Source organism: Pezoporus occidentalis, unplaced genomic scaffold, assembly GCF_034315485.1.
Source record: "Pezoporus occidentalis ecotype Australia unplaced genomic scaffold, CSIRO_AGI_Poc_V1 ctg94, whole genome shotgun sequence".
NCBI classification, from domain to species: domain Eukaryota; kingdom Metazoa; phylum Chordata; class Aves; order Psittaciformes; family Psittacidae; genus Pezoporus; species Pezoporus occidentalis.
In genome coordinates this window covers 2,141,528-2,168,197 of record NW_026916304.1, presented here as the reverse complement: position 1 = coordinate 2,168,197, position 26,670 = coordinate 2,141,528, and the positions used below count along the sequence as shown (strand labels likewise).

The 26,670-nt window shown below is 39.5% G+C and overlaps 1 protein-coding gene across 2 annotated transcripts in view; it reads left to right on the top strand.

Moving 5' to 3' along the window:
- The window catches only part of OLFM3 (olfactomedin 3), a 57,341-nt gene extending 40,042 nt beyond the window's left edge, over positions 1-17,299 (top strand). The window contains exons 2-6 of one of the 2 annotated variants that reach the window (XM_062606144.1): positions 1,235-1,381; positions 3,798-3,953; positions 7,490-7,709; positions 14,325-14,431; positions 15,941-17,299. In XM_062606144.1, coding sequence (XP_062462128.1) covers positions 1,235-1,381; positions 3,798-3,953; positions 7,490-7,709; positions 14,325-14,431; positions 15,941-16,618 — 1,308 coding nt within the window. In that variant the 3' untranslated portion in view covers positions 16,619-17,299. The remainder of the gene's footprint in view (positions 1-1,234; positions 1,382-3,797; positions 3,954-7,489; positions 7,710-14,324; positions 14,432-15,940) is intronic. The other variant, XM_062606145.1, reaches the window with a different exon arrangement.
- The last annotated feature ends 9,371 nt before the right edge of the window (positions 17,300-26,670 follow it).

The following is a 26,670-nucleotide window of genomic DNA, read 5'->3' as shown; positions in this document are numbered from 1 at the left end:
TCTTTTCTAACTTCAGTCTACAGAGACATGCACCTCTTCTGAGGTGAGGAACTCTGCAAGTAACTCTGCACTGAGCAGCCAGTAAAGCATCAATATCAAAGCTTGCCAGTTTAAATAATCACTCTCACTGCTGACATTGAGCACAGTTTTATAATATAACTAGTAATTGATTCCAACTGTGTCCAGCCCAAAATTACTTCACGGCACCCATTAACACCTGTACTATGAAACTCAATAGTCAGTACTGTATTATTAAGAATGAATAATGAGCAAGATTAATTTTAAATTACAATTTTAAAAGAAAATTTAAAAAAAAAATCACTTCTGGGGTCCATTAGTTTTAATTCCATCACCTGAATCTTTTCAATCATCTAATTCTATTGTCTTTTCTCACACTTGTGAGAGATTTCTATACATCCCATTAGACAGACAGATAACTAGTCTCACCAGGTACCACACAGACTTTAACTGCAGTGCATTGTTAGCCTGCTCTGTAAGCAAACGTGATTGTTTGTTTGTTTGTTTTCTTTCTCAGTCATGGTGGCCGTAAAAAAGAACAGGTTAGAAACTTCCAGAATTAGTTTGTCCTAGTGAAGGACTTGCAATGTCTTAATTGCACTGTGCCACGCTTGCCACAACCACAATTCCCCTGAACTAACCACACACTTCTCTGTGTATTGTTCTCCTAAAGCCAGCTGTTCTTCCCTTTGGTGTCTGTGCAGTAGAAGTCAATGAAGAGCAGTTTTCTGCATGCTGCTTCTTTTAGAGCAAACCTGCTACCTCACACTCCAGACTGCTGCTGAGCCAAGTCTCAGTGTGTGTCACAGTGCTCCCTCTTTGGTCTTTTTGATTTGTTCATTCCTGTCTTTGTTGTTTCCATTTGTCTAAAGTAAGCCATTCAGGCTGAAAGGACATGTTTGTTCTCTGGTGATGAAAAACTGTAACATCCCTTTGCAAAGACTTAAATTACCTATTTTGTGCTGAATCACAAGCTGAAAATTGTTCTCATCCACCCTTGGAAACAGTGTGTGCTGGACACTTCTCAAGAACCATTACAGAGGTGTGAGATAGAATAAAACAGTGTGAAAACGCCGATCTCATTAGTTGTTGAGTGTTGACCTCACTTTAAGCATATACTGCAAGATTAAAAATACTCTGAGGTAGTGAGTTTTCAAATAACGACGACAACAAAATATCAGTTCGGGTCCTTTTACTTATTATTTTGTTGTTACAGACTCAGATTAGCCCCAAGGAAGGGTGGCAAGTTTATAGCTCAGCCCAGGATCCTGACGGCCGTTGCATTTGCACTGTTGTTGCACCTGAACAAAACCTGTGTTCAAGAGATGCTAAAAGCAGGCAACTCAGACAACTGCTAGAGAAGGTAAGTCTTCCCCATAAAAAACTCCTCCTTTTGAGCACTACATTTCCCACCAAAATCCACTCCTTTCCCTCAATACATGATGGAGTACTGAAGAATTATCTTATACAAATATTTCTTCAGGATATATATCCCCTACCTGTATTCTGCCACTGATCACCACTGGTCTATTTTCCTTGTATCACACCTTCCCAAACCCAAATCACTTACCTAGCAAACCAAAGCTGCATCTTTTCTCTTGTTCACTCCTCCCAAAATTCTTCCATACACACACAGACAGGACTGATTTTTCTGTGTAAAACCAGTTACAAATCCCACCTCAAAGGAGCTTGTAGCTGTGGGGTTTAAAATACAGCTTCTACTTCAATCATATGAGACTCTTGAAGGTCATTCCTTGTCTCTGATCAACAAAGGACAAGATACAGATATGACAGCACTGCAAAGCAGACTTTACAGAAGAGAAAAAGTTACAGTATTCTTGTTTTTTTTTCTTCAAATAATACTATTTATTCATTCTCTGGTGGTGCAATTTTTCTCCAAACACCCTAAATCTCACTTCAAGTATTATCCACTACTGCATATGTAAGTAAAACCAGTGCAGTGTTATTTTGCATCAACAATAACTATTATTCTGCATTCCCTTGTGTAAGTAACCAAGGTGATAGTTACTGTATCACATCTAGCAGTACAGAACCTGAGGCTTGAGACAGTGGAAACCTACATAAAATGTAGACTTAAAAATACAGTTTTTAAGCATACAATTTTCAGTATTTTTCTAACTATAGAAAAATCACTCTAGAAAAATCTGCTAATATAGTGAAAGATCCCCTCAATATTTTCCCTTCCTAAAAATCAATTTCATCAGAGACTTAGTTTCAGGTTGTGACAGAGACCACAGCATGAAATCTGGGAGAGAACACTGGTAAACCAGTATACAGAGGAGGAGTGACCTCCCCTCATCCTGTTTGTTTACTTACCAGAGGAAGGCTTCAGTCCTCCAGAGTCATTGCTTTAGCATGTTTCCCAAACACTCAAATATTAATGTAAAAATGTCTTACTTTCTTTTCAGGTGGGAGGTAAAGGGGTGTTAAGGTCTCAACATAGTTTTCGACCTGCCCCAAAAAAGAACCTAAATCATAAGTTCTCTAAAAGCTATTTTCTTATTATTAGAACTCTGGTCATGATGAGTGTATCATGTCATATTATCACTACACTACCTCCATGCGCAGTCATTTAATTAGAGCCTCTATGTGAATGCATCTTCTGCCAAATGGAAACAAAGTTCTTCAAAGACCTGAAGGACTTCATTTGCCTGCTTTCAACAAATAGAAAGCAAAGAAAAAAAGAAACATTACCTTTTTTTTTTTGTTAAAAATACTTTCTGTGAACTGCTAATTAGCAACAGCTAATTCCGGAACAAATACACTATTTGTAAGAGTATTTAAAGAGTATTTGCTGAACCCACACATTCTGTAGGTCACAGTGTATTAGTTTCAGACATGAATATCAGTTCAAACATTGCATATTCTTGGAAACAACAGGAATACTGCCAGAACTGTCTTCTATTAGGAAGGTGCCCGGTACATTTACAGCAGTCTACTTTGTTCATGTTTTGGGAAAGCAAACCACTTATTGAAATAGAATAATTGCACTTGCAAAATGTATTCTTTTTATGACTGGCAAAAGCATTGCTTTTATAACATAAGCTTTTTGTTCTAGAATACATTTCTTGGTAAAAGTGCTAGCTATAGCTACAAAGTCACTTGCTCTACAGAAGTTACCTGAACATTCACCCTACTCATCTGTAAAAAATGTGGGTTTCTATCAAGGAGACAATCGTGTAAAATATCTAATTTTGTATCTACTTAGAAAATCATGAGCAAACACCTGTTTGATGATGGTCACACTCCAACTTATCTCTGGATAGTCTCATAATTTCCTTATACTGAAATATTATTTAAATGCCTACTAGCAATAAAAAAAAACATGTTCCTCATACTAACCAAAATCTCCAAATCTCAGTCCTGTCCCTCCCAAATTGCTTGAGAGGAAACATGTGCTATCTAGCATATCCTGAAAAACAGTCAGCATCTACTACAAATGTCAAAGTAGACTCCACTGTCCAAAAGTCTTTATTGAGCCCACTGATAATGGTACTAAAAAGATACCTCTCTCTTTACCTCTTCAAGGTCTTGCTCCTGGTAATCCTGTTAGCCCTGTTCCCCTATTTCTGTACTGTCATGGAATTTATGGAGCATTTATGGAACAGTTATGGAATTTAAAAGTATATTTTGGTATAAATGACTCACAACTAAAGCATGGACATAAGCACATATTATTGCCTGACATTTAACTACCTAACCAGGAAAAAAACGTATAGCAACAGAAAGTGCATTTAGAGAGTGTTCTTCTTTAACAGGTTCAGAATATGTCCCAATCTATTGAAGTTTTAAATCTACGGACTCAGAGGGATTTCCAGTACGTTTTAAAAATGGAAACACAAATGAAAGGGCTGAAGGCCAAGTTTCGGCAAATTGAAGATGATCGGAAGACATTAATGACAAAGCATTTTCAAGTAGGTTTTGTTTTAACAATAACTTTGAAAGCGTGCTGGAAGGAATGTACTAAGCAGCAATGCATGGACTGCTAAGATCTCAGCTCAAAATGCTCACGCAAGAGCAACATTAGAAAGACAAGTGTAATAAATCTTCCTTTATGATGATAATCTTTTGTTCTGTTCAATTTAATTATAATAAGGAGTAACTATTAATTATTAAGTCATTAGAGAAATGTCACTATAAACAGATTCCTGTTTGTTTTGTGTCAACATGCTTGTCATACTGAGAAATTTATATTCATTCAAGCTCCAGTGATAAACAGGGAGATCCAATCAAGTTAATAGCAAACTGCTAGAGGGTTCTGCACTTTTACTGTTGCCTCACATTGAATGCAGTTGAAGGGAAGAAAGCCTATAATAAATCAGGTTATTGTCATTTTTATCCAGTACAATTAAGATCTAATTTCATGTCTGAAGGTTTGCTATTTTGAATTTGGGATGGGGAGGAGGGCAATCAGACCTACTCACATTTGAGTGATTAAAAAGAGACTTCCAAGGAATTTTAATGACAACAAAAAACACAAGCCAATCTTTTTGTGAGGAAGGAGGGTTCCAGGGATTACAAAATAGCATTGTGTGTTCTGAAAAAGCTATCTGAAGTAACTCTTTAGGAGAGACTGGTACAAGAACATATTTAAGTTCTTCGAATATCGAGTGTCAAACATATTTCGAGGCTGCAAGACAGTAAAATAGGATCTAGAAAATAAATTTTGAGCATCACATTATGTTAAGCAAATATATATGCAAATATGAACATTTTAAGTGTTTATGAAAGTTCACATAAAAATATCTTAATTTTCTAATTGGGGCTAAAGTTCAATACCTAAACAATTACATGGTTAAAGGGGTTATTTTCATGAGACTGAATATCCAATGAGTCTCAGTTCTACCAGGAATTAAGTACGCTAATGATCTGACTACCAAACTTTATGTCACCCTTCTTAGTTTACAGTTTGAGCACACACCTCCAGTTATTTTCACATAAGAAACTTCTCAACCTTTTTTTCCTTCATCAATCATTTCTGCAATGACAGCACATTCATATAATGCCATTATATGTTCTACATTCTCATTACAGTTTTCCTGGAGAACAAAATATCAGCATCTGAATATCTGATAAACAATGTCAAAGGTAGCAGATTTCTGAAGTACTCTGTCCTTCTAAATATTCAATATTTGTACTGGACATGTAGTTAACTTCAGTTTGAGAGTTTGCCAGGAGTATAAAACAGATTTCCAGCCAATCAAGTTATAGAGTGATTTAACAGGTCAACATAATACAATATATTGTTGGCTTACTGAAATCTGATCTACTAAAATTCCAGTTCTTTCTCTTTCCTGAGACAAAGGAGATCTTTCTGTATATAGCCTATCCCTTTAGATCATCCGGCACAAAGTGCCAGAGTATTTATATCACATATCCATGTTGCAAGACAAATTAGTTCATGGACCTCTCGTCATAGCAGCAAGCTAGGAGTGTCAGCTGAAACCAACACAATTATTTTATCAGGAAAATACCAAACCCAGCTTCACTTATCTCCAGAGTTTTTACAAGCTTTGCACTTTTTTCCGTCATGGCTTACCCATGATTTTGGCAGATTCGCTGCTCCAAGGAACCAAAGCCTAAGTTCATCAGTTCAAAATGAAGTAACAAAAACTTTGGCTTCTGTAGCTCGGCTTTCTATGTCACAAAGCCTACTCACCATGTCACCAAGTCAAAAATAGTCATTTTAACAGGTATAAAGTAAGCTCAAGTTTTCAATAAAAGCAGTAAAATAAAACCAGCTTTACCTTTAAGCAAAAAAATTCTCCTTTGTGTTAATTTCTGTAATTCTGCTACTATAATGTAATTGGAAGACCTCTTGAGAATAGAACCAATAGAACTGCTAATAATATCAAATCCATTTATAATGATATGTCTGCTTATAATAAATTCTTTAGCTATTAGGATGACCTGCATGCAAAATACACTTTCTAACAACAAATATAAGTCTCTATTTTGAGTAAATAATAATTCTGGTACGAAAGCAATTGTTAAACCAGTATGGATATATTATCTAGGCGATGAAGAGATACTGCAGAACTCACAAGCTGTCTTAGGACATGTTTGTGAGGCAAAAATTCAGAGGTAGATCCTCAAGCAGCAAAAATGCTGACCCTGCCTGTGAGCTTCTTCCACTTCTCCTTAGCAAAATACTTTGGACACCCTCATGGCATTTAGTTTGGAAATATTCTACCCTGTGTACTGCATCCTTTAACACAAGTGATGCAAGAAATGGTATGTGCATGTCTTCACACATGTCAGTGACTACACTAACCTCTAACCACATCTGCTTCTGCGCCTCTTTCTTGTCCTTGGGCTTCCATATAGTTCTCTTCTGCTTTCCCTTTTAACCTGCTGACTACTCCAGCTAATGATTTTTTTAAGCCCTTCGATAGCCTCTCCCCATGTATCCTCATCTGTTCCCAATCTCTATTACCACCAAATACTAGTGCCTAACACAACTTTATTTCCATCCTTTGGCTTGTTTTGTCCAGGCTTGCTTCTCCTCATGTCTGCCTGGTATTTACTCATGGAAGTCCTGCTGTTTCCTCAAATTATGAAAGATTCAAATGTCTATATAAGGTTGATAGAGCAGGGACAGCCCTGTCTGCTTTTCAATAAAACAAAACCTTGTGGCTGCAAGGATTCTTGGAGGTTTTCTACAGAATAATAACCAACCAGAAAACAACCTTGATTAGTTTAATTTTAATAAAGCCCCTATGATTAGCACATTAAAAAAGATGATGAAGAAATGGCAAATTAGCAGCCAGAAAGGATTACAAACTGAGACAAGTTCTCAGCCTATGAGACTCAGCAAAAGTCTGTGACAGGGGCAATCAGAGATTCCACAGTATTCCTTATTTTATTCAATCCATGTTTAAGAATAGGATTGCCAGTGCAAAGGCAGCTAGTGCAGGATGACAGAAACAAGGCACAGTTACGAACCCCAGATTTTTTCTTCAGAAGAAAGACCTCTGTGGCCAGAACAGAACTAAAGAGTCTCCAACAGCCATTGAGAAAAAAAAAATAATTCAGTACTTGTAAGGAGTGAAATGGAATTGAACAGCTCACCAACTATGACAGCACTGTAAAACAGGCATGACCTCCTTGAGCCTCACTGTGTATTCAGGCCTAATCCCCTTCTCCCAAGAAAGTCACACTTAGTGGGGGATGCAAAGTCAGACCTTCAGCAGATTTGGTTCCGATCACCTGAAGGTAATTGTGTACTTTCAGTAGAAAAACTATTGTCTTGTGCATTTTATCTACTGCCTACTACCGTTAAGTCTGAGGTTTCCAAGTCTTTCACAATACACTAATAGTAGATCTGTAGTTAAAATCAATAATAATTTTCAAGTAATTTTAAAAATCTGGCATAAATGTTACATAAAAAGGAATTAGAGGATTGAAGTCCTTTAAACTGCCCTAATGCACATCTGATTGCCTTTAACAGGAGTTGAAAGAAAAGATGGATGAGCTCCTGCCACTGATCCCAGTTCTGGAACAATATAAAACGGATGCCAAATTAATTACCCAGTTCAAGGAGGAAATTAGGAATCTGTCTACTGTTCTCACTGGGATTCAGGAAGAAATTGGTGCTTATGACTATGAGGAACTACACCAGCGCGTGCTCAGTTTAGAAACCAGGCTTCGAGACTGCATGAAAAAGCTCAGTAAGTTAACAATTTCTTGGCATTTCTATCTATGAGAAATAAACACTTTGTAAGTTAACAGTGAGTATGAATAAATAAGGAATTCCAGGGTTCAGTCCTGTGATCAGTATCCCCGTTAACAGGATGTTTACTTCTAAATGCTACAAATGACATAAAATACGTTATTAACCTGATATGCGGTGTCTCTTTATTTTTTGTGAGGCAATGGAATGAGAAAAATCTAGGTTAGGTTAGCCTCTTAAATGATTTCTTTTCAGTTTCTTTATTTTACACTAGAAATAATGCAGTGACAATGGGCTAAAATACATGAAAGACTTCTTAAAACAGAAATTTCTTACAATCCTCTTTTCCCCTCAGTACACACACATAATAGCACATTACAGCATTGACAGGAGGCAGCCAGGAGAAAATGGCTGCACTGCAAGAAAATTCAAAGACAGTCTTTTCTGAAAGTGAGTGCTCCAGTAAGATCATCAACTTCTCTTTAAGGAGTACCTTGGTTTTCTTTGCTTTTTACAGCATATTCTTGTAAGATTGATTTGTAAAGTGACTACTGTATAAGATAAATGTTATACATCAGAATGACTAGGTGTATTCACATGAGTTATTTCCCTACTTTTCATACACTTTATTTCCTCTCCTATCTATCCTGAATTCCTGTAACACACCCTATTAAAATTATGTGTATTAACAATAGAGAGAAAAATTTTGCGTTAAATAGATTACTAAGCATATCCATTATTAAAAAGGGTTTGGCATTCTCAAGCTCTAATACAGATTTATTCATCCTTATTGACAATATTCTCTGGTCTTAGATGCTTCAATGAATTTTATGATCACCTACTAATGGACTAGCTGTATTTCTGGCCTACCCCTGTGTGCCTTTCAAAGTAAAACCAGCTTCAGCTATGCTTACTGTAACTCCTGAAACCTGGTATTGTGTGTTCAGATCAGCAAGCTTAAAGGAAAAACCACTTTGCTGCCTACACTTCTCCAGACACATTCACCACACTGGAGATGATCCAGCTGTGACTGTCCATGCCAATCTGACGCCCAGAAGCCTACAGCAGCAAAGGGCAGACTGGCCCCGATGTGCCACAGGACCTGGCTCCAATCTTCACAGATTTTGTTGCTTTCACAGTATCATTATCTAACCAGCATGTGTAATAGCTATTTTCTATTCTTCTCCCTAGCAGGTGTTTTTCAGCAATAGAATGCATTATTTATACCGCCCCGGCCACTTAAAAGGGATCTTCCATCTGCACTGGCAACATTTTCAACACTGATTAACATACAGTAAGCAGTTGTCTTACTTTCACTGAGGTTTAATGATTACCACAGCAGTTGTGATGGCTGAAACTTGCTCCTTCTCTTTGGAGTAAAAGAAAAGTGAGGCTGAAGCTGCTGAGAAATTAGTCCACAAAACTTTAGAAGGGTGCATGCCATTAAATACGTAGCAAGAGAGCGCATATGATCGTGCACACCGCAGACACACATACATTTAAGAAGATGGGTCTTTTTCTGACAGTCATTTGCAGCCCCATCTGATTATATTGTAGAATCAAAACAATATTTTACAGTAACATTTCTAGTTAAAAATTCAAAAGTAGAATATTCTATATTTTCAAAGAAATGTTGCTACACCAATGGCAGAAGCGGTACTAGTGCAGGCATAAGATTACTTTTTTGATTGCAGTGGTGCTTGTTCTTCAAAGCATCCTTCCCCTTGGGATTCGAAAAATTTTACAAATATGTAGTACAAAACTGTGTACTAGGTCCCCATTTTGTAGATAGGAACAAGCAGCACAGGAGGATAAATGACTTTCCTAAAGATTATACGACAAGTAATTTCACACATGCAGAAGAGTCCAGAGGCTTACTCTCAGAAATCTCTAATAACTAGACTATAGTCCCTCATGGATTTCTGTTATGCAGGACAACAGACATATACCCATTAAAGCAAGAATGAATTCTTCATTCCTTTGCATTACAATGTTATGAAAAATTGGACCATAAGCAGAAAATCGCAAGCAGTAAAAGACTTGGAAGTTATTTGCACAACAACTGGAAAAAAAAAATACTCCATTTTCCTCTATTTATTACTTACAATAAATAGAATAATGATGCTTATGAACATCCTGAGAGAATGTTTGATTTTATTTCCTTTGCTAGCCCTTCTACAAATCCTACATTCACTCGGTATGTATTGCACTACCCATAGTCTTTTGCATCACAGAGACTGGGACTATCAGTTACCTATTCCTAGCTATCTTCAAAACAGCTCCTGTCTATTTGGTCTGTCAGAAACTTCTGCTGGTATTTGCTTCCTTTGAAGCAGCTTTCCAGATGCATTCTGCCCCAGAAAGCCTTCCAGACTACAGGGGTAATACATCTACTTTTTTTTTTAAAGGTCACTTCACACTCAAATTCTCTCTTGATATAAATAAATACAGGAAATCACAGACTTACAGGAGTCCACAGGACAAAACTGTTACAAGAGATCAGTGAAGCCACAGACACCCAGATAGTGCGCGTTATGATGTTTCTTGTACAGTTCAATTTAGGGTGGAAAACACTCAGAGGTTTGATTTTCGAAGTACCACAATCAGTTACAGTTAGGACTTTCTAATGTAGGTAGCTGCTTCTTTCAAAGTCAAGGGAAAAAATCTGAGTGCTTCTAAAAACCCCACTCTTTCTGTGTAACCCCAGGTGCACCTCTTAGTGGTAGAAGAAATGCCTAGAAATGCTACTTTTATCCTTAGTGTTCCTTAACTTCCTTACATTTGCTAATATGGAGATATATTTGACCTGCCTTCTCATTAACATCCAGTCCTCCTGTCAGGGAATTCAAGAGCAGAGGTTGGCTATAAACCAAAACTTTCCAACCAGTAAAAGAAAGCTTCCCTGCCACCACAAGAATTATTTTCACATCCTCAGATGGTCCCTTCTGCCAGGAAAAAAAAAAAAAAAAGAACAGAAGACAAAAAAACCAACAATAAAATAAAGGAGGTTTTGGCCACGTTAAAAATGTCACCTCACTGCTATAGAAAATTCACAGCCCAGAAGTGTTTCTCGTTTCACATAACATTTGTCTATGTTCTATTTCCCTACATGCAAAATGAGATAAAATCTCAACTGGAAACTAATTGGAGGTTTTTTAATTGCATACTCCCAGACTTGCCATGCCACGGAAGTATTAAGTAAATGATTCTGCCTTTCAGCAAATTAGTAGCACTACTCCCTAACAAGAAACCTCAGCGTACAAGATCAATTTTGACATAGCCACATGAAAAATTGTAAGGTTCATTCTGCAGCTAAGAATATAGGCTGGGATTAGATCAATACATCTTACACTGCTGGTGGATGAGTGGGGGAAATGCCTTGCAGTGAATGCAAAGATGAACATGCTTACAACCACACAGAAAACTCACGTTGCTTTGTGATTGAACTGTTAATCGTTATATTGAGCTTTACTCTTGAAAGAGTTGTCACTCATTTAACTTCTGTTATCAAACACAAGAACAGGCTTGGGCAAGCTATAAGGGAATTATCTTTCTATCAGTAACGCTAATTATTTCAATGTTAAACATTGGTAAGCTACATAGTGCAGCAATATGTCATTAAAATGCTGTGATATTCACAGCATAATTGTATTAGTAAGTCAGTAACACTTCTGCACAGACAGCACACTTGGTACTTTATGATAAAAACGTAAGTGATCCTGATTCTGCCAATTTATACAGGTCTGCTGCAATGAATGGGTAGGACTCCAAAGGACAAAACTGGAGAAAACAGTTATAACTTTCTTTTGAAAACAGTGACTTAATATATTACACTCCTGTGCCTAAGTCATCACAGCTATGAGGAGGCTGTGATGACAAGACAGAGGTGGGCACTGTCGGCTCTGCTGCTTTCTTCTTACTGCCCACACCGACAGCAAGCAGGCCAACAGACCTCAGGTGCTGCTGAGGTTTACAGTAGAAGCCTGCTGATGCTTTATAAATTATTACTACCATGGGAATGTAGTGTTGAAAATACTTGTAGTACTACTCCTTAGTTTTAAATACCAGTTCCATGCAGTTATATCTCAAATAAGCAGATTTATGTGTTGAACAAGGAAAAGATGGGGCATACTATAGGGCAGGAGTATTAAAATCCTCATGCCTCTTACAAGATGCACTGTGTTATGCTGAAAAGAGAAGCTTTGTCACCTTTTCAGTCAGTTGCCCCTCAGCTATATAGCAGCTCTCCTAACAGTCTCCTTTTCTCAATCACTACACGCTATCTGGAAATAAGCATACATATACCCTGACTCAAACTGCTGATAATTTACTGGCTGAAGTACAACGTCATCTCTTTTTTCACATCCAACAGTATCTCAATATATTTTGACAGATTGTCTAAAAGCAGTGTCTTCCATCACAGGGGAGGGCATCTCAGTTCATATAGTTTAAATCAAATTCAGGCTGAAAAGATTTCATTATTAAAAGGTTGCATTTGACTGGCAATCAGTGAAGTATATATTCAGGATCAATACAAGTAATACAATAGACAAACCATAGTACTAGATACTTACACAGTAATAAACCTACACATTTCTGAACACCCTTTAGCTAGAAACATGCACTGTGCACGCTCAGATGCCTACCCCAACACATGGTGTTACCCAGGCTGTATGCAAGAGGAGGGCTCTGTGAGCACCCCCACATCTCTGCAAGGGGCTCTTGCTTAAGTTTTGTCTGTTCAGAAGCACAATTTCACAGATTATTTTTGATCTCACATATAGCTTCCTGGATTTTATTGTTGGTTTGTGGGGTGTTTTTTTTTTTTCCTTAATAGAAGGAATAGTGCTTCAGAATTACAAAACCTTTTCTGGTGTTTTCCTACTAATTTCAATACTGTGTTTTAAAGGCACCAGTTAGTATACCCTTTAACTCATTCACTCTGTTATAATTATCGTAAAAATAAAAAGTCCCGATTTCTTCCTACTCATTATTAGTTTTCTGATAATTTTATTCCAGATTCCAAATTAAGCCCCTCAGAAGCCTGAGTTTATCTCATGCTCATTTCTGAGCTATTTCTGAGTCATAACTAACATACCATCTAAAAATAAAAGCTTTCACCTTGGTAGGATGCACTCCTCTGCTTTCCAAGCTAATAGCAGTTCATTGCTGCAGAAAAACAGCGCTCAGCACGCAATACCAGCAGCCTATCTACAGAGAATTCCAGAATAAAAACCTATGTACTGGTATAACCAGCTGCAGAAGATCTGTAAGATTATCTAACATGGAAAGTTCAAAAATATCTTCAAAAGGTTGTGAGCTACATAGATTGAGATATATGAGTAACACTTTTCTGTTGACCCAGAAAACAGACACAGCCTATCCTGCTCACTGACTTCTTAGCATGTTCTCAGTTACGTTCATTTCCATTACATCCCACTTCCTTGGCCATAACCAAAATCCCTTCAAGCAGCCCCTGAGTTGGCAGCACAGCATTAACCCCCACTATTTGACTGAAACAGGCTTGCACAATATGTTCCTTTGCCAGTAACATAAAGTAGAAAATCCAGGCTTGATGTGCCTTCTCTTTAGAACTGGGTAAATTTACTCTCAACGCCAGATGCAGTTTGTTTTCCACATTTCCTTGATGGATAGGGCTATACAATGTAGCACAACCATGTATCATGGAGAACTAGTTATTTTTGTATTAAAAAATAAATGAAACATGTCACTTCTTCCATTCTTACAGAACATTTACGTACATTGCATTCTTGCAGAACATCTTTTCTTCAAAACCATGCTATTTCACCTAATGACTTACACACCACTGTGTGATACTAAGCCTCTTAGTAAACATATGAACTCCACCAGCGGCTTGTTTCTAATAGTTAAGTTATTCATGTCCCCTAAATATATAGATTTTGGGACTGTTAGGAAGGTCAGCATTCAAAACCATATCGACTCTCATTATTTTCCTACCAGACAGTCTAATATGAGACAACCTAATGGATCAGAAGCCAACTAATCTAGCCGATGTTGCTGAATAATTTTCATATTTGCCTTCTTAACTTCAGACAGCCTCCTCATACTGGAACAGTGTGTGTAACCACGGGCAAGTCACACACACAGGCATTGCTGCACAGTGATACTTTCTGATTACAAGCTCATTCTTTCTTGTCCGCCCTTAACCCCTCCTTGGTTACCCTTGTCAATGATAAAGTGAACCATCCATCAACCTTAGCCTTGCATTGAGCTTTTGGAAGGCAAAAGTGAAGGGGGTGTATGTCTTCTTTTCATTTCTTATTAAAAGTTCAGTGCAGAAAGATATTTTACTAGGTTGTATTTTACTTTATGCCCAAAAAAATAACTGTGCTTTAAAATATATAAAGCTAAAAACACACACAAGTGATTTTTTGTTTGTGTTTTTTTACGTATTTATATTACTGTTCAACTGGGAAAAGTTCATACAGTGAAGATGACAATCCATCTTCAACATAAGTTTAAATCCCCTGGAGCCACTATCTAGTTTAGAGCAATTGGTCTTGTGCTCTGACTGCTATCAAGGAGAGGTGTGTAATTATTTGCATTAATGTATTTGTTCTTCTAATTTCAGCATGTGGCAAACTGATGAAAATTACAGGCCCCATTACAGTCAAGACATCTGGAACCCGATTCGGAGCCTGGATGACAGATCCATTAGCATCAGAGAAAAATAACAGAGTATGTCAAGGCACTGAGTATCTTTGTGTCCTTCTGGAATTTTGCTTGCTTTATTTTAATCTTTAAAAGTATATTTTCCCCCTAGAAGCTTCCACTCACAAGCATGCTATTCTATGATTCTATGATTCCATGTTTCTGCTGCTTCCATCATTTTCATGGTTAAACAACTTCAGAGAAAAGGCAACAGTGTTCATGCAAAAATATCCAAAGACAACAGCTAGATGAGCACTTTTGGGCCATTTTCTTCAACTGTTTCAGGGATGACATACACCTATCTGAACCAACTACATACATGTTTTCTTCCTACCGTGTTTAACTGGGCTTGGGTCTTTAAGAACCAGGATAATATAACAGCAAACATCAACACTTTCACCCAAGAGCATAACCCATAATGCAGCACAGTCAAAATCTGCCGGATTAGGCCCCAGATATATATAAGTTATATTCAAGACCATTTTGCCACTCAGATAAAAGCTGTATTATGGTCTGGATCTGCAATAGGATCTCAAGGTGGCCACAGCTTTGAGGAGGTGCTCTCTCCACAAATGAGCTTTTGCAATCAAAACACTAGGTTTCCTTCGTATGAGACCCACAAGGTTAATTTTTTGAATACAGGAAAATACAAAGTCAATAGAAAAGGCAATGTAGAAATGGTAATAACTGAAGAATGCATACAGCATTCCTTTGCCCACTGTGTCCATCGAGGTTTATTACTGACACCAGGAACCTCAACTACCTGAGGAAGTTTCCTCTGCCCCCTCAGAGTGCCAGTGCCCATGGACCCTCACCTCCACCAGCACCTTCTCCCTGCTGTGACCCCCTCCCCAGACAGCCTTCATGTTCCTCCACTGCCAGAAATTATTCTCGTCTTTTATTAGTCAGAATTTGATTTGTCCTCTGATAAATTAACAGGAGAAAAAGCAAAATGAAGGAAAACCTGAGGGAATAGAAGCTGGCATACAGAACATTAAAAACAAATGAAGTACTGATTTTGTTTTGTTGTTAACGAAGAAAAAGGTTCCTAAACTTTACTGGCCTTCACTGCTACTGTATTTGGTTTCTTTCCTAAGAAGACACGCTATTTCGCACTGATTAGAGGTTCAGCTGAAAAAAATTCAACCAAATTTATTCCTAAGCTTCGCTCATATGTCATTTCCCATCTCCATCTTTGATTATTAGTCTCTGGGAATATCTTTAAGCAAGCCCCATAGAGGCCCAAACACTAAATAATCCAAAATTGCATTTTTCTGAAAACACAGACACTGCAGTTTAGTTAGCAACAATCTTCTTGAGACTTCACCTGTATAGGTAAGCGTTGATTCAGAAACTTAAGAGTTCCTCATGCTTTTGTGTCAGTAATTGGACAATATTGTGCTTTGATAGCCTGCTACACACCTAAAAAATTTTTGTTTCCTTCTTTTTCTGCAATATATCCATCATGCCATATCATGATCACATACCACATATTGTGTTCCAGGTGTTTACTCCCAATCTTTGTTTTCTTTCCAGGTCTGGTACATGGATGGTTACACTAACAATAAAATTGTCCGTGAATATAAATCAGTTGCAGACTTTGTCAGTGGGGCTGAATCAAGGACATACAACCTTCCATTCAAATGGGCAGGAACCAACCATGTTGTCTACAATGGCTCCCTCTATTTCAACAAGTATCAGAGCAATATCATCATCAAATACAGCTTTGACACTGGGCGGGTGCTTGCACAGCGTAGCCTTGAGTATGCTGGCTTTCACAATGTCTACCCTTACACCTGGGGTGGCTTTTCTGATATTGACCTGATGGCAGATGAAATCGGGCTATGGGCTGTGTATGCGACCAACCAAAATGCAGGCAACATTGTCATCAGCCAGCTAAACCAGGATACACTGGAGGTGCTGAAGAGCTGGAGCACAGGCTACCCAAAGAGAAGTGCTGGAGAATCCTTCATGATCTGTGGCACCTTGTATGTTACTAACTCTCACTTAACAGGAGCCAAGGTCTACTATTCTTATTCCACAAAAACCTCCACTTATGAGTATACAGACATTCCTTTCCATAATCAGTATTTTCATATATCCATGCTTGACTACAATGCAAGAGATAGAGCTCTCTATGCCTGGAATAATGGACACCAGGTCCTGTTTAATGTCACCCTTTTCCATGTCATTAAAACTGAAGATGACACATAATTTCCTTTTCCTTCCTTTTCCTTCCTTTTCCCTCATCTCCCTCCCTCAAAGCAGTGTCATTTGTGATAAATTCTAAAAGCTTCCATCTCTCTCGGTTCCTTTTAATTTACATTTCTTTTTTCATTAAGGAAAAGCAACATTTTCGACCATATAATGCATTTCAAATAGGGCTGAACCTGTCAAAAATGACCTATTGGAAATAAAAGCATCTTAACTCATGATTCTACAAGGTCGCTCAAGACCTTGTCTTGAAAAGCACTAAAGAGGATTTAAGTGGCTAAAGACAGTTTTTAAAAGATTATGACCTGCCTTATTTTAGAGTCAGAGACTAACGGTGGCTTACATGCATGAATGTCTTTTTTTACCTCATTTTTTGGTTTGAATCTATTGCTCAAGTAGTGTCAGACACATATTGCACATTGTCTTTTCTTTCTTTCTTTATTTATTTATTCCAAAAGAAAGATTTAGGAATTTCATTGTCTTGGACATGGAGTCTGATTCATTTTGCCATCACCCACTTTCAGATGTGGTGCTGTATGATATGTTTTTAAATCTCTTGCAAACATTTTATCCGCAGTGTATTTCTACCATTGTAACCACCATTGTGCAATTGTATCTCTTCACATATGTGAAAGTAAACTAAGTACTATTTTTTATAAAATATATTGAAGTTTAATTGCAGTTCTGGCTATGGGTCAATTGAAAGTGGTAAAACTTTGAGAAAAAGTTGTTATTTCTGAGGAAGACCAATAGCTTCTCAGGTGCATGATCCTTATTCTCCGCTTCATTGGGTAGACCCTTTCTTCTTACTGACAAATCTGCAGCTTTGAAGTCTTATACTAATCCCAGTTTTACATTTGTTTGCCCTTCTCAATTTTTGTCTCATGCTGCTGGCTTCTCTCTTTCAGTCTCTTTCTCTCCTACTCTCTTTTGTTCCACCAGTTAATTTCCCATGTTTATGCTCAGTCCCTGATCTGGGCTTTACAAAGTGGAAAGTGAGTGTGTGAGTGCATCCAGTAATCATGCTGTTCTGGGGCAGGAAGGAGCCATGTTTGAAGTCTAGTTGCTTTCCTTAATCTTCCTGTCTTCTTACTCATAATAGAAGAACATGTATCTGTTGACAGAGCTCTTCTCTGGGATGACCGTTATTGGGGGGGAAATACAAACAAAAAGGTTCAAAGCCTAAATGATCAATGCAGCACCTGGTAGCCACCATATTGCTTGCCCTTGATAGAATGCAGCCACAACACTGAGGCCAACCTCTTGCAAAGAGGCTTGGGTTGTGCTATCAGAAGCACTGTTACTTATGGTCACAATCCGTGCCTTTAAGAAACATATTTCTGAAAGATATATGGTTTGCTACACTATGTCATTAGAAACTGGGAGGAGGAGCACATTTTATTGCGAAAAAGGAATGAGGTGCTGTTTATCTGTTTGAGCATAAATGGAAAAAAACCTAATATAACTAATATAAGAACAAGTATAAGACTTTATTAAGCTGCGCTATCACATAATGCAAAAAGACAGGTATCTGAAAAGCTGTGTGAAAGCTGCTTTCCTCACAAACTCTGAGATTCTCTTCTTTATACTCTTGGAAATGGCGCTCACAGGAAAGCAAGAACATTTATTGAAGAACACCAAAAAAATTAAATGCACTGACTTTTTGCCAGTCTATTTTGAAGACATTTGATTTGCTGATTCTTCCAACATACCAGCTGAGACCACCTGAAGACTCATTAATGTTTTCATTATTAGAAATACACGTCTATATACAAGTCTGCATTACAATATAAGCCCACATGAAAGTGAACAATAAGCTGCCTTATTTTCATACTGGTTGCAAAAGAAAAAAAGGGGGGGGGGGGGATGGAACACCCAAAAGAAATTACATTGTAAGATGACCAGAGAAAAGTTACTCTCCTGCTTCCATTTCCCCACTTCTGCCTAGCTGTAATAGTAGTTGTTCCTTGCAGTCTCACAGGATCTACAGCAATAGGACAAGGGGTGATGGCCTGAAACTGACACAGGGGAAATTCAGGTTAGATCTAAGGAAAAAGTTCTTCCCTGTGAGGGTGCTGAGGCTCTGGCAGAGAAATGGTAAATGCTTCACTCCAGCACTGTTCAAGGCCAGGATGGACAGTGCCTTGGCCAACCTGCTCTAGTGGAAGGTGTCCCTGCCCATGGCAGGGTGGGTGGAACGGGATGATCTTAAGGCCCTTTCCAGCCCAAATCATTCTGTGATTCTATGATCCTATGATTCCTGCATTGACAATGAAACCTCCCTTATGACACGTGAAAGTGACTACTCATTAAAAAAAAAAAATAGTATTATATGTCATATAGGAATGTTTCATGAGAACAAAATACGATCATGTTTTTATCAAAAGCCTTAAAACAAACCCTGGCTCTTCCTCTACACAGAGTAATTTCAACAAGTAGAACTTTTTCACAAATAGAGCATCCTTAAAACCATTAGTCATTAGACTGAGAAATTAAACTTCTTTCTACTGTATCATCACAAACTAGACTAAAAGGTCATGACATGAGGACCACTTCATTTGAAAAAAAATGGTTACTACCATATTTCTTTATAAGGATTTCATACTGTATGTGCTAGTATATGCACACTACAAGTAGCATGCATACAATACTGCTAGCTGATAGCAGTTCTTACAGTAAGATGAATTTCACCTTATTTCAGTGCCTTTTAGTTAGCCATTTAAAGGGTAACAAACTCCTAATAGTCCAAGAAAAGAAAGAACAAAACAGGCACTCCTAGGTGCTGCTAGAGATGGGTGAATAAGAGGGGTAGGAAAGGCACCTTTGAAGGGTGTCCTGGGTTCAGCTGTAACAGTTACTTTTCTCCTTCCTGCTAGCTGGTGCAGTGTTGGGATAAAGTGTAGAAGTCATACCTAGAAAATCCTGTCTTTCTAGATTAGTAACAGTGGGTTGGATTCCAGTACCTTTAAACATAACAGCATCAATACATCAAAACCTGGTGAGATGTTACCAAGTCAGTAGCACTGCTTCCTGCTCACAAGCATTCATTTTTCTCTTCATCAGAGTTGATCCCCTGTCTTTTCCAAAAAATTCCAAAGTCATGTTCCCAAAATACAGAAAACACCATGCCTCAGTGTGAGCAAATCTGCATTACAAGCTTTGCCTTCACAATTGAGTGGCACAAGCAGAAAATCTTTCTAATACAGCAGCAAACTGCATACATATCAGCAAGTATAGCTTTATTGTTGTAGTTGAAACGTTTGTTCTGAGGAGGTACTGACACCATAGTGGAAAATAAGACTTCTCATTAAACATGAGAAAATTAATTGTAGAGCCTATTTTAATTTCTTAGTTATCTCCAGCTTCAAGGGATAAAGATATAAAAGGACCATGTTATCCATGAGTGATACAACTGTTTTAATCATAGATTTCATATATCTAAAAATACTCATTTGCAGACATGCTCAGTGGCACAAGTTGTCAGTCAGCTCTGCAGGCTGGATCCACAGCAAAGGAAGAACGGATCTGCATTTAAAACTTGAGTAAAACTGTTACCTGCTAATTTGTCTAATAAACAAGTGCTTAGAAAACACTAGAGCAGAAATGAACAAAACCAGTCACAGTTATCCAACTGGTAAATTGTATCCTTTTCCAGGGAATACTCTTGATTCATACTGATTTTTATGCTAGTCAAAATGCTTTTGGAAGTCATTTGGATGGGCATGAATCTTCATATATATGTATATCTATACATATACATATATGTACACACACATAATCCAAGCATTCCCTGCTGCAAATCCCTGGCATTCAGAAATCAATGCTGGGCATTTGGGCATTCTCACAACAGGCTGAGGGATGCAGCTGCAGAGCTTTGGGACAGAGCTGCAACTCAGCCCATTGTGCTGACAAGATCCCCACTCCACTAATTCTGAGGAGACAACTCCTGCTCCAGGGCATCCTCAAACAGCCGCATCCCCAAGAAGCTCACACGCCAAAGGGCTCAAGCAAGCAGAGACTAACTTCCATAGACCATAGAGCCAGGTCCTGAAACCATGTGACCATGTATACATGCACATCAGTATTCAAACTGATCCTGGAATTGTACAATAATCAGATTATTTCTTACAGAGAAAACAGACCATTTAGGTTATGTGATTATTATTATTACTAGGGTTTCTACATTCAGCTACTAGGGAAAAGAGTTACCCAGCACCAAGTGTGAAGACTACAAAAATGACTGTTTTGTGCAGTCTGGTTTTTGCTGGGCTCTAGAAAGCAGACGTACTATATCGATGCACTGGCTATCAGATTCACTCACTGAGATGTGCAGGGATTTCTCCAAACTGCAATCAGATCACCCACCTGATCATTCTGGTATTACTTGCCACTCTTACAAACTGTGAACTCCTCTAGTCACTGAGTTCACAAACTGAATTCCAGTCACTGTCCATCAGTGTGTTTAGGAAGCATTTCAAGACAACTTCTAGCCTTCCAAATCCCTGCTTTTCCTCAGAGGCCTCTCATGTAAGCACCACACGCATCAGACAAGCTGCAAGGGTGATGAACACAAGTGACACTAGATGATCTTTATGTCCTTTCCAGCCCTAACTATTCTATGATTACATGACACATCCTTTCTGCAGCTCCCATTCAAGTCAGCAGGGATTCTTCATAAATGTAGCGCTTGGCCCCAGATCTCAAAACTCTGTTTTTCTCTGAAACAGCCACATGGAGGAAATACTCACTCTTAAAAATACAAATCATGTTTATTGATTTTACATCAACAGGAGTTGCACAAGCTTCTCATAGAACCATAGAATAGTCAGGGTTGGAAAGAACCTTAAGATCGTTTAGTTCCAACTTCCCTGCGTGAAAGAGTTCAGCCTTTTAAAGATGAAGGGTACCTTTTCTGTCTCTGAAATGGAGACTGGGAAGAAAATGCACACTGTCTTAAGAATCAGCATTTTTTCCTACACTCCTGGACCCCTATGCAGCTCTCAAGCTGAGCAACAGAGCCTGAGGAGTTGTCCTGTATCTACTGCTTCAGAACACTCCATTAAAATGATTCCATCACAGAAACATGTCAGCAGTCCAAGTGACATAAAGCTTCTTCAGGATTCAGTTTCAAAAATGGTAGAGTTTTAAACACAGCCCACTCTAGATGCACATAATAGTTAGATCAGCTGCATTCTGCCCCCACCTTTGAGTCTACCGTACAGAAGTCCCATTTTCCCTGGCAACTGTGCAACTGACACCACAGCAGCACACAAGAATAGATGAAGACACTTAAAAATGACAGCTAACAAGTCAGATTGGGCATCTAAAAACACAGTCCATTTTACTGTGCTTTTTATACATAAGCTTGAATTCATATTTACAGTTATTATAGTTAGCAGGAACAGTAAGAACCTACAGAGTCAGAAATGCTTACTTTAATTTTTATTAGTTTATTTTATTTATAGCATTTAAGATTCTTAAGATTTTACAGCTTAAGAACACTGAACGAATTTACTAAGTCACACGCCCATAGCAGGAGGTTGAACTAGATGATCTTTGAGGTCCTTTCCAACCCAAACCATTCTGTGATTCTGTGATTTTATTACTTCAGCCTACGGTGACTACAGCTCTGTATTGCCTTATGCTGTGGGCTCTGCACCCTCAGTGGATATTCCCAGCGTCTGCCCCTGGCAGAAAACACAATGGATACCTCAGATAACCTGCATGGAAGCCAGCAGCAACCCTCCAGAGCCAGTTGCCTTTTTCTGGAGCTAATGAAATCTTTCTCACCAACAGTCTTTCTGAGCTTTACTCAGTATTTTAAGCCCTATCCAGCTTGCAGCAGAAATTACGTTCCTAACATGGTATAAAGTCAAAGACCCTTCTGGCTCTGGGAATCAGGACATACTGGGCTACGCACACTTACAACTCCATTGAAAGAGTCCGAATGGGCTCAGTAGGGCCTCCATATTCCTGCAACTGCTTATTTACAGATGGGTCAAGTGTCTTCAAGCATTGTTAGACTCAAAGGTTCTACTGACAGGTACAGCTATCTGTAGCTTTATGTTACAGAACTAGTGGGGTTGGAAAAGACCTTTAAGATGACTCAGTCCAAGCGTTCCCAGCGCTGTCAAGGCCACCACTAACCCATGGCACTGAGGGCCTCGTCTCCACGGTGTGTGAACACTTGCAGGGACGGTGACTCCAGCCCTGCCCTGGGCAGCCTGTTCCAATGCCTGAGCACCCTGTGGGGAAGGATTTGTTCCTCAGCTCCATCTAAACCTCCCCTGGTGCAGCTTGAGGCCGTTTCCTCTTGTCCCATCCCTTGTTCCTTGGCAGCAGAGCCCAGCCCCTCCTGGCTCCATCCTCCTGTCAGGCAGTTGTAGGGAGCGATCAGGTCCCCCCTGAGCCTTCTCTTCTCCAGACTGACCCCCCCAGGTCCCTCAGCCGTTCCCCATCACACTTGTGCTGCAGGCCCTGCACCAGCTCCATTGCCCTTCTCTGGCCCTGCTCCAGCACCTCAACGTCTCTCTTGTAGTGAGGGGCCCAGAGCTGAACACAGGACTCGAGGTGCAGCCTCACCAGTGCCCAGTGAAGGGGCACAGTCCCTGCCCTGGCCCTGCTGCCACACTGGTGCTGATACAGGCCAGGATGCTGGTGGCTTCCTGGCTGCCTGGGCACAAGCTGCTCATGTTCAGCTCTGTCAGTCAGCACCCCCACGTTCTTCTCCATGAGCAGCTTTCCAGCCACTCTTCCCCACAATACTAAAACTGTGCTTGCAGCAGCATTTATAAATTTATTAAAGTGACTGCCATATATTTTACTTTACAGTAGGTTTGATACCATGTCCCTTTTTTTTTTTTTTTTTTTTTTGCATAAATGGTTTGGAGCCCTCAAAGGTGAAAACACTGTTAATGCAAGAGACCAAAGCATCAAAGCAGCCACTAATTTCAGAGTCCTCTAAAGAGTACTTGCCCATATTCTCTAATTCTGTCTGGTCCCCATGAAGAGAATAGCTTATTTCAGGTTTCTAGTGAGTGCTACTTTCCCAGCCTATGCATCAGGAGGTGGAAGAGATAAGGATCTAGAACAGGGTACTGGGCGACTGCCTGCAGCCAAGAGCAGTGGAGTACGGATGCTGCTTCTTTCTGCAGATGCACAGGCCTGAGTCCAAACTGGGCTGGTTAAGTATGCGCAGTCAATCTGCAGCCATTCATTCCCAATCTAAGGCAACGTGATCTGGTATACATAAACAAGAATCTTCCACTCCAAAGATATGGATTTTTGTGCAAAGAAGTGTCAACTACCATACATGCTTTATACATTAAGTTGCTTGGAAGGTCAGCACATAAAAAACATTTGGAGAGGATAATACGTACTCAGCAAAGCTGTTGTTTGTAAGCAATCCGAAAGAAATGTGCCATATTGTATTACTGAACTGTGCTAATCCTTCGATTTTCTTAGGCTTCCTGAAATCATTCCCTTAGTTTCCCTCACACAGTATCAGCCACATGTGCAACCCACTCCAGAATATTTTTCTTTGCATTTTGCTTTCTTTCACTTGTTCTAATCTTCTTGATCTTCACCTAAACCTGCCCCAACCCCTCTCGCCTTGCAGTGTGAACATTAATGAAGGGGTGCTCAGACAGAATTCAACTCCACAGATTTATAGCACAGCAAGCTTCATCTGGAGAAGGCCTACATTTATTTTCCCAGTTTAGCTCTAATGTCCCATAAAACTGCCTCCAAGCAGCACTGATTGTATATCATGGGTTGCTCTGCAAAAATAATTTTTAAAAGATTCAAGATAAAAGTAACTAAATAAAATGGAAGGAAATTGGCAAAACATTTTGATTCGTATCTGCAATGGTGAGAAATTAAATTAGAATCCTATTTGTCCATCCGTTTCTCCCTTCTGAATCACACCCTCAAGGTGGTCAGCCACATTTCCATCTCCAAGAAATCAGGTGTCACAGTAATTGAGTGTGCATCCTGTCAAAGGTGCTTACACCTTCTCTCTTAAGCTCCAACTCTGTGTCACATCATGCAGACAGGCCATTTATTTAGGCTTCTCTCATCTGGGTAAATTGGGCTTACTGTCATCTTGGAGGAGATCACAGATTAATGGTTACTCAGGACTGTCACTGTCAGTGTAGCACTTGGAGAGACAAGTGCCTTTTGGAGTGAAGTACACACAAGAGCTACTTTAACTTATTCCTACAGCTCTAGCAGTAGCTCATTCCTGGACAAAGAGCACACACCACCTGACATTTCCGTGGCAGCCACCTCTTCAGGTCTGCAAGACAATCTACAGAGTTTCCCAGACCATCAGGAAAGAAAGGTAACTTGTACAAGTCTCATTCTTCAGGCTGAGCAGTTTGGACACAGAACAGCTCAGTTTAAACCTAACAGGATTTCTTTAGCTCACCAGAAGCTGATGTTAGATTTCCAATATTCCAGGACATTGTATCACTCATTAGGACTCCTGCAGAAACAACTACTTGTTCCCTTCATGAAGAAGGAATCCAAAAGGTGCTGTATGAATCTACTTTTATGCTGCCCGTATTTTGCATAACTGCAAAGGTCTTTCCTTCCTACAGACTGAATTACGGTAACTCCAATACTGCTGGACTTCACTAACTTCCCTTGGTCATTGCTGTGGTTTAAGCCCAGCCGGTAACTCAGAACCACTCAGCCGCTCGCTCACTCCCACTCTTCTTCCTCCCCCTGCTCCCAGAGGGATGGGGAGGAGAATTGGAAGAATGTGACTCTCATGGGTTGAGATAAGAACAGTCCAGTAACTAAGGTATAACACAAAACCACTGCTGCTACCACCAATGATAATAATTATAAGGGAAATAACAAGGGAAGAGAATACAATTGCTCACCACCCACTGACCGATACCCAGCCTGACCCAAACAGTGATCTCCCCCTTCTGGGTAACTGTCCCCAGTTTATATACTGGGCATGACATGCTGTGGTATGGCATACCCCTTTGGCTAGTTTGGATCAGGTGTCCTGTGTCTGTTTCCTCCCAGCTTCCCATGCCCCTCCTCCCTGGCAGAGCATGAGACTGAAAGGTCTTTGACTGAGGTAAACATTACTTAGCAACAACTAAAAACATTGGTGTTATCAGCACTGTTCTCAGGCTAAAGTCAAAAACACAGCACTGCACCAGCTGCTAAGGAGAAAAATGACTGCTTCTGCTGAAACCAGGACAGTATCCACCCCTTATTCCATACCATTCACGTCATGCTCAGACATCACATTTTTCAATATACCATTGCTTTTGTCTCATATATATATATATATATATATATATACATACACACACACAAAGAGAGAGATACCTTTCCTTAGTCCACGGACCATCACTATAAAGTTTGCTAATTCATCCAGTCCATGATGTCAGGTTCCATCACTTGTAGCAGTCTCTCAGGGCAGGAGAGATGGTGTGCAGTGTTGGACTGTAGCCTGCTGACAACGACACTGGACTTGCCTGGTCACTGGTGAGCTCATCTGATTTCATGAAAGTTCACTCTTTGTCAGGGTGATGGTTGAAGGGAAGTCAGGGTCAATCAGTGGCTCTCCTGAGGACAGTTCTGCTGCTGCTGCCGGCTTTCCCATGACTTTATTCTCCGCTGATGAGCATGACAGCACATATCTTCTTTTCAAAGCCGACAGTGGTGGAGTTGGGCGTATGAGGATGTCACACTCCGCATAAGTTTCCGTCATATGGGTCATATACATTTGACTTCATCTAGATCTACGGATGCATTCCCAGCATCCAGCCTGTGATAGATCATCTCTAGAATGGCTGATTCCCTCAGGGACTGGATGCCTCTCTCTATCATGGTCCATTTGCCTGAGTGACTCATAACATCGTCCTTGTAGGGAAACCTTTCCTTCACAGCTGCCGAGAACCACCTCCAACAGCTGAGGGCTCATTTCTCTTTTGCAACTGCTTTGAAAATTCCTCCTTCCCTAGCAAGTGATCCCAGTTGCTTGGTTTCCCTGCCTTCTAGTTCGTGACCATCAGCCCCATTGTCCC